At 39.1% G+C, this 13,416-nt stretch overlaps 1 protein-coding gene across 1 annotated transcript; it reads right to left on the bottom strand.

Annotated features, from left to right (window-relative positions):
* Positions 1 to 156: 156 nt before the first annotated feature.
* Positions 157 to 12,916, bottom strand: mtf2 (metal response element binding transcription factor 2). The gene is made up of 15 exons (XM_059344674.1): positions 12,696 to 12,916; positions 10,447 to 10,648; positions 10,091 to 10,172; positions 7,667 to 7,777; positions 7,353 to 7,453; positions 6,939 to 7,114; positions 6,724 to 6,819; positions 6,188 to 6,256; positions 5,779 to 5,902; positions 4,728 to 4,795; positions 4,465 to 4,635; positions 4,149 to 4,260; positions 3,878 to 3,936; positions 3,631 to 3,723; positions 157 to 2,571 (listed from the first exon to the last, which is right to left on the bottom strand). Exons 1-15 carry the CDS (start codon positions 12,698 to 12,700, stop codon positions 2,196 to 2,198), a joined length of 1,845 nt encoding a protein of 614 aa, XP_059200657.1. The 5' UTR covers positions 12,701 to 12,916; the 3' UTR covers positions 157 to 2,195.
* Between the last annotated feature and the right edge of the window lie 500 nt (positions 12,917 to 13,416).

Below are 13,416 nucleotides of genomic sequence, written 5' to 3'. Positions count from 1 at the left end.
AAAATAGAAAAAAGAATCAGGCTATGGTTTAAACTAGACTTAACAAGAATAAATTAAAAAATACAAAAATTAAAGCATGAAAGGTCATTTGAAAACATGTACAAAACACAATGAACGTCAACTACAGGCAGGAAACATTAAACAGCAACACAATGGTTCAAAATATCAGCTTTTATTTATTTAACTAAAGAGGTTCAGAAGAAACACGTCAACCAATATAATGGCGTATAAAAATGTAATAAGAAGAATCTCAAGAGACAAAGCAGACGTTACATGTATGTTCTTTGGCTACAGAAGCCTGCTGGAAGCCAGTGTCAGCAACATGTAGGCTGAGGCCTTAGACTGCACGTAGAGATTATATAAACTCTCCATGTAAAGTCTAGGGCTGAGACACTGGCTGAACAGAAGAGAGGAGCTTCAAATCCACTGACTACATCTATACAATAAAGAGGTATCAATGTCAAAAAGCTCTGTCCATTTTAACAAAAAAATAGAAACATCTCAAATAAGAGACAGCCGACTGAATATTTACCTCATGCAATGAAATACAGCATATTAGTTTTCCAGTGATTGTTTTCGAACTCAGATTAAACAAGCAAGTGTAGCAGTAAAAATGGACTACAAATTATTTTGCTCATAGAAAACAAAAAGTTTACATACATACACATGGTCCAAAGTAATGTGGCATGATATAAAAATACTGACGAACAACACTGAGTGAATAACTTATATCTTAACCTCCTGTCTGCTGCAAATGTGGGCCTTTGTAATACAGTGACGTTTTGGGGGCAAATCCTGAGTGTTTAGACCAAAAGGGGGGTTATAAAGGAAAACAAATCACCACAATAATAATGCTGAAGCTCCCCTTTTTCAAGTCGCACAATCCAATTATATATGTCTGAATAACACGTTTATCCAGGAGTAACTTGCATAGGCAGCACAAAAAAAGCAAAAATTCCTTCTTCGAAACTGGGTATACAACAATGTATGTAGCACTTTTTTATAGCTACCAGACAAACTAAAACTAAATAGGTCCTTAAAGATTTCAGTCAACAGTTAACAGACATTTTAATCAACTTTAAATCAAAATGTTTCAAAGATTATGCATTCAGACTAAGGCAGGGGAGCTTCTTTAGAAAATCTGGACACAATTTACTAGAAGTCCTTTTAGGTTTCTGCTTTTGAACATTTACACACTGAAATTACACTTAATTTGAGAATGTTATAAGTATGACCAACATAAAAAGGGATTTAAAGAATTCCTTTAGGATTGGGTGAAAATGCTGCCTTGTAGGAGATGAAAAGCTCAATTTATCTGTTGCAAATTAGAAGAAGGCCAAACAGATATAATCTGATTTGTGCAATTCATGATTAAAAAAGGACAAAAAAAATGCTCAACAAGAAAAGAAAAAAAGTACAAGTGTTAAAGGTAATAATAAACGTAGTATAATTCTTTATAAAATAAAACATTTGCAGCAGCACATCACTTTTGTATCGAGTTCCTCCTGAACTGCTAACAAACGAGAACACTTTCCAAAACACAACCGAAGGATATGTCTGCCCAAGAGGTACTCATCAATGGGACTAGAGAAGGGGGCACTGTTGTAGAGGGACAGTTATTTCACCATCAAACTGGTATGCATGTTAACTAAACATATGCAATAGTTCACTGCATGATTGGAGTGAAATTTATGAAAAATCTTTAAACACGTTTCCCCTTTTCACGCTTATCTTCTGAGATTAACCATTTAATGCGTGACCAACTACATTCTTTAAAAAAAATAAAAAATAAAATAAAAAATTCTTAATTACTGGTCTGGAAATGAAAAGCATATCACTGGATTAAAAATGAAGTACAATAACAATTTACTGAAAGCCTACAGGTACAGTGCACTGTTATTTCCCCCTGAATAAATGGGGTTTGCTGTAAACATTTAAAACAAATGAAAGAACACAAATCGGTTGTGGTATAATGACAATGCCCCGTCTTGTTCATCAATGAACTGTAACCTTTTGACACACGTGGAGAACATGTTTAAATGTGCACTGAACCCGTAGGCTTTGCAGTACGCTTAACAAAAGGCATATAACAATTAATGCTGTGAATACAGGCTGTGTACACGTCCTCGGCACAGCCAGAAACCTCTTCAGGCGCTGGTTAAAAGTTAGAAGTGATGATGACAACAATGACAGGTCTAGGAGGCGGTGACTCCTTCCCACTCCACCAGGTACTGCACCTTGCCGTCAAGGGTGACCCGTCGTGCCAGGACTTTGTACTTTTCCCCGCAGGCCAGCCGCCCAGCTGCTCCGAAATAGCTGCTGATGGAGCTCTTGAGGTGGGAGAGCTGGCTGTTGGGGTCCATGCCGTGCACTATGTCTGTGGAGTGAAGCCCTGGGAGCGGGCTCAGCGGCTCCATGGCAGAGGGGTTTGGGTCTGCGTGGCTGGGAGGGGGGATCTCTGGGTTGGGGGGCTGCAGGGCCCGTCGCGGTCGCCCACGTTTCCTTTTTAAGGGGGGAGCGGAAACAGGCATGGTGCAGGCTGTGGTGCGCGTCTTGCTGGAGCTGCAGAGGCTGGAGGGTGTTTGATATGAAAAGAGGAAGTCAAGAAAACTGAATTTTGTTTTGAAGGCCATAACAAAACAAGACAAAGAGGCTACAGCAGCTGTCAGTACAGCAGCGCTTTGAAAAATAAATGCTAACATCAGCATAGCCAGCATGCTGCTGTCAAGCAGGCAATGTTCAAAGTCTTAGTTTAGCATGCTTACATTTGCTTATTATTAGTTACTAAACACAAAAAAGGGTGAACATTTAATTTTAAATATTTGAACAAAAATCTACAGTCATGGAAAAAATTATACGACCACCCTTTTTCTTAAATTTCTTGTTCATTTTAATGCCTGGTACAACTAAAGGTAAATTTGTTGGGACAAATATAAGGATAACAAAAATAGCTTGCAAGAGTTTAATTTAAGAGCTGATATCTAGACATTTTCCGTGTTTTTTTTTTTATAATAACCAAAATAATTTACAAGAAAACCATGGAAAATGTCTAGATATCAGCTCAAAAATTATAAATTAAACTCTTATGAGCTATTGTTGTTGTCATCATATTTGTCCAAACAAATGAAACTTTAGTTGTACCAGACATTAAAATGAACAAGAAATTGCAGAAAAAGGTGGTCTAATATTTTTTCCATGACAGTATTTAATAGCAATGTATATGTACATTTTTTTGATTTCTATACTTCTGAAAGTCCACTCGTCTGTGCTCTGTGCCACAACATCACATCATCTTTAATATCCCAATACAATATCCACATATTTAGACATGTCATGCTAAAGCAGGGCTGTCACACTGATCCATTTAGGAGCTGGTGCGGCTGCAGGTTTTCTTAACAACCAAGCATGAGCACACCTGACCTGACTAATTCTATCACATGAACTGTCTTCACTCTTGTTGTCTCAGGCAGCACGTGCAGCCACGTGGTCCGTTCTTGGATCAGTTTGACAGCCCTGTGCTAAACCATCCAATAGCGATGGAGTAAATGTCAGTCTCGACTAAAGTTGTGGATGTGTGCCCTCCACAGACGTCAGAGTGAGAAAGGGCTAAATGTTGCATAGCAGACATACCTGGACTGTCTTGAAATGCTAGTTGAGGTAGTTTCTGTGGTGCTCAGGGCTCCTATAGATTCCACATCTGAAGACAGCAGAGACCTCTCAGTCCTGGTGTTGTGGGGACAGCAACATAGAGAGTAAACAGGAAAATAAAACGTTTAATGCAGAAAAGAAAAATGCTGCTGAAAAGTTGCAGTTACTGTACATAGAGCCATTAGTCAAGTTACTCGGACAGGAAGGTATGTCACAATTGCTGACTTACTTGATGGAGGTTAAGTGATCCAATGTGTGGGGCTCTAGTGGTAGAGGCTTTCTTACATTCTATCAAAGACAAGAAAGAAGAAAAAAGTCACAATTTCTCAGTGGGTTTCCGTTTAATTTAACAGTTTCTCAATATCCCAACTGGGAGTTACAGTGTGCTTTTGTGTGTGAAGCTCGGACCTATACATAGTAATGCAAAAATACCCACCTCTTTCTACAACTATGTACACGCCCCAACTCACGCCCACTAGAATCTACAAACACATACACACCTGGGATAAGAGTTCACTACGTTGTGTTTTAGCCAGAGCGCGAGCTGCTTGCTTCCTCTTTTTCTTCTTTTTCTTCTTCTTCTCTGTGCCATTGGTTAAAGTACTGCAAGCTCTGGAGCAATAACAACAACATTTCACAACAGTTTCACAAGCAACATCAAAAACAATGATGATACAAACTACAAAGTGCATGAACGCACACTGCATTTCTGGCATCCGTTCACCATAAGCAGGTCAAATGTAATGAAGGATTTATCACAGCCACAAAGGTCAACATTTAACTTCAGAACTTTAAAATGTAGGTTTCACATCTTACCTGGTGCCAGACAGGGCCTTGGCAGACTTGCATCCCTTGATAGTGATCTCATGTGAAGCCCTCTCCATCACTCTGCTGGTTGGTTCATCAGTGTTTGGAGGGGCAGGAGGGAAACGGATCCTTAGCCCAAACAAGTGCTTCTTTTTCTTGACCTCCTTCCCCGACATGAACCTGGAAGAGAAAGGGTAGTGACACATAAGAGTAAAGGAAAAGTGATAGGACATTTTCTTCAACAAAAATAATTAAGTGAAGGAATTACTCACATGCTGCTGTTGTTGTTTAACGCCTCCAGAACACGTTCATATCGCACTGATCTGGGAGTGTTGGCGAGCTGCAGACACGGGGGAGGGGAGTTCGCCGAACAGGAAAGACAGGGCGCATGAAAAGAAAAAAAGGTAAACATTTCAGAAAATCAACACCATATGGGTTCAAAACCTAATTTGGCAGCCAGGAGGATAATTTAAAAATAATTAACCCTCTAGGACAAGCTAACAATGTGGTTTTCTAGTCTGCACCCAACGTTAAATTTATTGGTGTATTAAGCAGCTACATCGTATGGAAACCGCAAACGTGTAACAGGCTCCCAATTCTTTACATCCTGTGCCAAATTAAAGACATACACACTTTGATATTAAATTAACTACCAAGCTACAAATATACAATGGGTCTTCATGTTCAATGAAAAAAAATCTAAAAAATAAAATAAAAACTTCCATGAGTGTGCAGGTTTTTACAGCATTAACGGTTTATAACGAAGAATGACAAGTCTACGCTTTGTTCTACTGTAAAAAATAAAATAAAAGCAAAAATATTCCAGATATGTGTGCTGCCAGTTTGTACTGGTGACACCATTTGTGGCCAGTATCTGCACAATAGTAATCAGGTGGTGGAGGTGCTATATTGAGGTCCAGCCCAACTCAATCATGGGTCAATTACAGCTGTCAATCACGATGTTACACCACCAGTTTATAGCATCAATTAAATAAAAATGAAAAGCAATCTTGGCAGAATGAACAATTGAACATAAGTCAGCATGAAAAGAACTACCTAAAAATGATAGAAACAATATTTGGGGAAAGTTTATTTGATGTGTACATTTTGATTTTTTTTTAGTTTGACCCATTTTCAATATGCTAATATGGAGGGGATGGTGTTTATGACCTATACTGCAGCATGCCACCAGGGGCCATCCAGATGTTTCAGCTTGGCTTTTGAGAGGCTGTAGGGCCATAAATCTCTAGTCTACAGGCCAGAATAGGCCACTGATGTGTAACAAAAGTAGTTAGTGAATAGTAACATAAGTGGTGTTGTTACCTCTCCCAGCTGCAGCAGCTCCCAGTTATCATTGATGTAAGTCATCAGGTCCATCTCAGAGTCAAAGTACTTCTTCTTATGGATCACACTCAAGTTGTAGAGGCTCAGGTGCGTCACATCCTCCCTGAAACATTTTAGTAAAAGCTGTGTTTGCTATACTCAAGCCTGGTTCAAATATTCCGAATACCATGGAAGAAAAACAAATGTTTACAAAACGCAGAAGTGAGAAAGGTGGTAAGGCACAGTGGCAACGTGTAAAAACAAGATACATGTAGGAGCGGAACTTATAGGTCTCTAGTATTTGGGAAGAAGGGCAAACACATCCTGCTTTATTTTATCAAATAATATACTAATATATTATAAAGTAAGGCTGTGTCGAAGCTGGACATACATGTTGAGATGCACTTACCATCTGAGAGGCAGTCGGCTGAGGTACTCTGGTCCTCCATTGCAAACGGAACAAATAAACAGATAAAACCTAAAGATAAAAAAAACGCAAAAAAACATCAGCTTATGATGCTGCAGAATTATTTGGTGGCCACAGGACATATTTTTAGGGCCTGGTACTTTATGGTTTACAAAAGGTAAATGTGTGGACATGAAAGCATGTGAATAATGTGTCCTGATATATGAAAACACAAAGTGGAGGTTATGACAGGAAAAAACCAACGTAGCATCATTTCCACTACTGAATTAATTTCCTTTGGAAGTACAGCTCGGAGTGAACATGAAATAACCACCTAGGCTCTTTTTTTCAAGGTTGTTTGGAGTCATTTTAACTTTAATAAGGTTTGTTTCACCAGTTAAAACTGGAATCATAGCAAGAAGCACAAGTACTGATAGTGCTGGAGACTCATCTCAAATTGTGGTTTGAATGGAAGTTAAAGCTGTCTAAAACAGAAGTCTAAATATACAATATGGACATATACATAGCTTTATTTATACCTGTCTCCGTAGAGCATGGGCATCTGTAAGCAATGGAGACACGCCTCATGGAACCACTGCTGACACCCGTTACACTGCAGCATCTTCAGGTACCAACTTTAGAGAAACAGAAAGAGACAGAGTGGTTAGTTGTGCCAAGACATATTTTTTAACTTGTAAGAAATTGTTTCGTCATAGTCTTAAGTGTTCTTTAAAGTATGTAATGTGTTACTCACTCTCCTGGACCCCCACAGTAGCAGTAGCACTGCTCGAGGTTCGTCTTGTGGCCCTGGTCCCAAACCAGGTCGTCCAGAATGTATGGGAAGGACAGGTGCAGCCCCATATGTTGCTGCTGCTGCTCGTGTTGCAGAAAGCCTTTAGCAGAAGCTCCCCTCATATGTGAACCCCCCCTCTGTAAAACACACCGATCAAACCCATGTTTACCCGTACATTAAATTATGTACATAATTAACTCCATAGTTTATCTCATACTCTATAGTGTCTCTTATCTTCATGCTGGTTTACAGAGCAGAGCAAATAAAGTTTTACAAGACTGCAATGATGTAATTACAGGCTCATCTAATTAATCAACTCGTACATTCAAATAAAGTGTTCATGCATTTATACTCTAAACAAAAGCTTTACCCTACCTTAGGCATGGAAGCAAGCTCGCACTCTGAGCAGAGCCACTTGTCGTCCGAGTCAATGAGAGAAGCATCAATGACGGGGGTGTGGCACAGCTGATGGTAGCCTAAACAGACAATGGACATGTTTACATGCAGCTCACTCTGAAGTAAAAGTGCCCTTGATGACCAGAGATTAGACTTCAAAAGGTAGACGAGGAAAGAATGGATAAGTAAGAAAACGCTGATGCCTTTATACAGAACATTAAACAAAGCAGTCAGTGCATTTCTTTTATGTTATCTTTATTTTTGATCACAGCCAAAGAGACAAAGAGCCATACCTTGACCACACTTGTCACAAATGACTATTTCATTGGGTTCGTCTGAAGTTTCATCCTGGCATATAGAGCACACAATGTCATCGTCCTCATCATCGTCATCATCTTCATCCCCTGAAATGGACCATAGGCTAGTTAGAATAGAATATATTTGTACATGTAAAATGACAATGAAGAACAAGAATATACTGGCAATTAGGGATGCTCCGATCGATCGGCCGCCGATCGTTATCGGCCGATATGGACCCTAAACTGGTTGACCGGTGGGCTCTCAAAGTGTCGATCAGAAAAGCCGATTGCATATTAATATATATTTATTTGTTTACACGGGACTGTTTTTTTCTGTGACGTAAATTATATGAGACCGTTTTGTTTTCCGCGCGTGACGTAAATTACCTGCGACTGTTTTAATGCTCTCATAATGAATGAAGCTGGCAGCATCTCTGGTCTGGAATATTTTCACAGTTTCCAAAAGAGATGTAAAACTTGCTGTTTGCAAGACATGCGATGCCGAAATTCCAAGAGGTGGTATCCAACAACAACAATTTAATACAACTAACATCTGACATTTGAGAACGTGCCACACAACAAAATACGGCGAGTATGAGAAACAAGCCCGGGCAAAACAAATCCCAAAGACACCCGTCACTCAGCTCACCGTAAATTAAACGTTTAGACGGCAGGAGCCTTACAGCAGGGACAGTAAAAGGTGGAGGGATATAACAACAAAGCTTCTGGAATTCATTGGACTTGATGAACAGCCTCTTTCTGTGGTGGCAAGTAAATTAACTAAATCTTATTTATTTTTATTTTATTTCATCTATTGCTCTTGACAGGGCATGTAATGTTTACACAAATAAAAAGCTGATTGTGGTACATAAAGATCTGTATTGTATTTATTTTAGAACAATTATGGTTTTAACACTTTAGGTGGTGCACAAGGCTAGATTGTAATTACAGGACATTAAGGATTATTATTGATCTCCCATCGATTTTGTGATCGGCAGATTTATGATTCCTGTGATCGGATCGGCCCCCAAAAATGCTGATTGGAGGATCCCTACTGGCAATCACCAGTTGCTGTGGTGGTTTGGAAAAATTTTAACATATCATCCAACCTTTACTGGCCAAGCACCTCAAATAGTATTTTATGTCTGCAGCATCCTGATTAATCAGGGCATGGTTTTAAAAAACACTTTATTTAAAAAAAAGAAATGAGAGCTGTAGATCTCAAAAGTAACCCAAACACCAGGCTGTTGATATGCACTGCAGCAAAGTGAGAAATTCAACCACTGGAGGTCAGCAGAAAACAAGCCTTAACTGCTCTTAACTTTTTAATGAGCACTACAACACTGTTAACTTCCGCTATACAGCAACATGTGGATCTGCCCGATCTGAAATTAGTCAAGACCAAAAAAAAGAATATATAAGATCAAATTGTAGATGTTGGGCAAATGTTCTGCAGATGATCCAGAATGCGGCGGTGCGTCTGGTCTTCAACCAGCCCAGGAGAGCACATGTCACTCCACTACTCATCTCTCTGCACTGGCTCCCGGTCGCAGCATGCATCAAATTCAAAGCCTTGTCTTTTGCCTACAAAATAGCAACGGGCTCAGCTCTTACATATCTGACCTCCTTTGTTCAGGTCCACAAACCCTCCTGCCCACTAGGCTCTTCAAGTGAAAGACGTCTGGCTCCTGAAGGGCTCTACGTCTCAAACCAGACTCTTCTCCTCTGTAGAGCCCTGGTGGTGGAGCAAACTTCCAAACTCCATCTAATCTGCTGAGTCCTTATCAATCTTTAAAAAGAGACTGAAGACCCGACTCTTTACTGAAGACCCGACTCTTTACTGAACACCTTCACTCTTGAACTACACTGATGACAACGATAAATATCTCACTGACCGCTCGCGCGACCTAAAAGCAATTACATCCTAATGAACTCAATTTTAGCCCACAGCACGTACTCTTGCTATGTTTCTTGACTTTATCTTTGCTTGTGTTGCATTAACTCTCAAATGTATGTCACAAATGACATTGTGGAATTGTTATACATGGTCAATATACTTAATAGCACATCTGTGTCATATTTGTATTTAAACTGACTAATCTGGAGACACCACCCTCTGTGCATCTCCCCTATGATCATGTGGGATTGTGCTGTACTGACTGACGTAAGACAATGTGGGCAGTTAACTGTCAGCAACCAGGGGTGGGAAGATAAGTAAAGAAGAAGAGAGCAGAAAGGGGTGTGGACATCGACAATACTAATTCAAGAGTTTGAGCAAAGTCACTATTAAACCAAAGTTCAGATGCAGCCAGGCAATAAATTAACATACATGTATTTTAGATTATCTGTAAATGATTAATGATGCATTGATATTTATTTAAATGCAAGTATGTAAATCAAAAAGTTGAAGGAACTTACCAGTCTGAATATCCTTCCACAGAACCCAAGACTTTGACCGATCCTCAAAAACTACAAAGCATCTCTGTTTGTCCCGATCGATCTGAAGGACCAAAGAAAAGAAAAGAAAAAAGGGTTTGTTTCCCTACACAGACTGTTCTTAAAGGTAAATACAGTATGCTGTCCAAGCATTTCACATCTTTAAGTCCAGGATAAGGTCACTTCAATTGTTTTCTAATTTAGACCAAATTGGCTGAGCATAATCAAAGTAAGAGCTGAGGTTTTGTAAAATTAGCTGAAATAAAATGGCTAGAAAAGTGTCAAATGTATGTTTGTTTCTTGTTTTGTGTATCTGGAGTGTTTCCCCTCACACCAACCTTGGTGATTGTCCCCAAGTAGAACAAGCCATCTGACCACCGGGCCAAGACGTCCTGTCCCTCTGTAAACCTGTCAGACATGCTGTCCTCTCCATACTCTCCCCGAGCAGAGAGGCTTGTGGGGGACAAGGACACAGCCTGCTGCTGCCGCTGGGGGACAGCTCTGTGGTGGACAGACAGGTGGTCCACAACCCCCGAGTCTCTGAAAGAGACAAGAGATGAATGAGATTAATGATATTTTAAAGGCAATGGGTCAATATCGGTGTATTAATTTGCAATTTCCAGTGCATGTACAAGTTCCACCCAGACACTTTTAGCTGTACTCTGTTCGCAAATATGATGAGATAAGCATGACAAGAGATTTTGCATGAGTCAGCCACACTATGGTGACAGCAAATCAAACAGCTACAGTAATAACAGTGAGAGTTGTAAATCAGGCACAGAGGGTGTGTCTGTGCGGTTACATCGCTGCAGGTGATGTGAATGGAAACACGTGGACCATGCTAACAAACATTCAACAGCATGCCTCCCAGATGAGTGATTGGATGTTTTGAATGTTTAAACATAAGCAAGGTAGAACTGTATTGTAGAATTGTATTTGTAAAGCAGAAAGCCCATCTAATGCTGTGAAACTGATAAACAGTCCATTGTGACCTGTTGCCTTTTGACAAAGTATGTGAAATGTTACTCAAAATATATATTTAAAAATGTGGGTGTTAATTTCCACTGTACCAACTTGCACCGTGCAATTACTCCTAAACACAGGCAAATACTGAGCAGTGACTTTTATTTTTTACGCAATTGTAGATGTAACATGCATAATAACAATATTTCATTGGGAGTCAGGGTAAAATTTCCAGTACAAGACAGGCTAAGCTTTTTGTACACAGACCCAAGGCTTTTGCATTTATCCAACAAATCAGTGTTGCCTGAAGGTGCTTTACAATCTGAGCAGCATACCACACCCTGACTTTAACACTATAATTTGTACCATCAGTGAAATTCCTGTCTAACAGATAACAGCCAATAGGAATTATGTGCATATATAATTGTGAAACTCTACTGAAATACTGTCCTGTGTCATATGTGTAATGGCAATGGGAAATACAAGGATATATTGTGTGGTTACAAAGATCTTACAAAACAATGGCCCTGAAAATTAAACGCATGCCATTTACCCTCCAGTGGATTCAAACAACAGGTGATTATACTCATAATTAGTGCTAATTGGTAATTAACCTCAGCCATGCAGTCAGAAAGTTGGCTGTAGGGTGATGCTGAGTATCTCTTTAGCTTATTAAAAGTAAAAAAAACGACAATAAATGTTATTAATTTTGAACACACAGCTATTAATACATATGATAAATTAAATATGATAATTAAATTATTAGCGCTTAATTATCATCTTCTGCTGTGAAACATTTAAAGTCACGGAAAAAATTACTAAACCATTGTTTTCTTCAATTTCTTGTTCATTTTGATGCCTGGTACAACTAAAGGTACATTTGGTTTGACAAATATAATGATAACAAAAAAAAATAGCTCATAAGAGTTTAATTTAAGAGCTGATATGTAGCCATTTTCCATGGTTTTCTTGATATTAACCAAAATCATTATCGAGAAAACCATGGAAAATGGCCTGATATCAGCTCTTAAATTAAACTTGTGACGATATTTTGTGGTCCCCACCTTGATATGAAAGTTTAATGTAAGTCTTATATGAATGGCACTTTACCGTGTTGTGTGTGGAAGGTCTTTTTTATTTTAATAATGTGTCTTTTTCGGTAATTCTGTCTTTTATTGTTCATTGTTTTTTTTAAAGTAATTTAGTTTTTTTCAGTCATTTTGTATCTTTTCTTTTTAATAGTAATTTTGTGTCTTTTTTGTCATTTTGATACTGCCTCAGCGGCCCTCAGGTAATTTGAGTTTGGGACCCCTGCTCTAGAGGGTTAAGTTAAGCTGTGGGTTTAATTTGCTGTTTCTCTTCAGCCACTGTACTTCAAACCGTGACTCCCTTTGTTCGGATAGTGATTGAACAGGGTCAATATCAGCCACTAGCGAGGATAAAGAGCCAGCTTGATGTAGCGCTACAAACAGAAATGTCTTGTTAAATGACAATAACTAGCAGCCAGGCCTGATTATTAGCGTTAATAACCCACATGCAGAGCGGTAACCCCGGAGAGGTCGCTGACCGTCGGACCGGTCGGACCCACACCCCCCACAGGAAGAAAACATGATGACAACAATACCTCATTCGGTCACCTCCGCGTCTACAAATGCCTCATATAACAAAATAACTCGATATTAACGGCCGCTGGTATCCTTCTTTGTCTGTAGTTGAAATTATCTCCAAGGGATATCGCGGAAACTTGCGGGGCTCGTGTCTTCTTCAGAAGATAACAAACGGCTCATTTTCCCCCAGCACGTTCGCCATTTTGGTTTCCCGCTGATGATCGGGGAGTGCATTGTGGGAAGAAGCGTTTAAACTGCTGCTGCTCCGCTCACCTTTTTTTTTTTTTCAAACATTTGAAAATGTAGGCAGGGCATTTACTATACAGGACATAACCGCCCCTTAAAGTAGTAGTTTTTTGTTTGTTTTTTTGGATCTTTCTTAACCATGGCATTTATTGCGGAATTTCTTCTGTAGGTATCGATAAAAAATACAAACTAACATTATTAGTTAACGATCAGATATTACACATTGCAGATTAAACTTTACATAATGTGTTATAATATATTCCACAGTTCAGTTAGACAGTGTTTAATACATTTATAGCCACTCGCTGGCGCTACAACATCATGTAACGTTGACAGGTCATTTATTTATTTTGGGATGTTATGACCGGAAGTTAGGCTACCATTTAATAAAATAAGGCTTTTATTGTGAAAGACGTGGAGGAACTTAAACCATAAATGCCTATATTAAATTATTTTTATTATTAATTATTAAACATTGAATATTTATTTAAG

Source organism: Centropristis striata, chromosome 11, assembly GCF_030273125.1.
Source record: "Centropristis striata isolate RG_2023a ecotype Rhode Island chromosome 11, C.striata_1.0, whole genome shotgun sequence".
Taxonomy (NCBI): Eukaryota; Metazoa; Chordata; class Actinopteri; order Perciformes; family Serranidae; genus Centropristis; species Centropristis striata.
Note: the sequence above shows the minus strand (reverse complement) of the source record. Positions and strands in the feature narration are given on the sequence as shown.

Excerpts from the sequence above, each read along its gene's own strand:
- mtf2 (XM_059344674.1), bottom strand. Across the intron at positions 7,115-7,352 it reads AGCTTGCTTCCATGCCTAAG|AGGGGGGGTTCACATATGAG; the intron begins GTAGGGTAAAGC and ends TGTGTTTTACAG. Across the intron at positions 4,261-4,464 it reads AAGGCCCTGTCTGGCACCAG|AGCTTGCAGTACTTTAACCA; the intron begins GTAAGATGTGAA and ends TTATTGCTCCAG.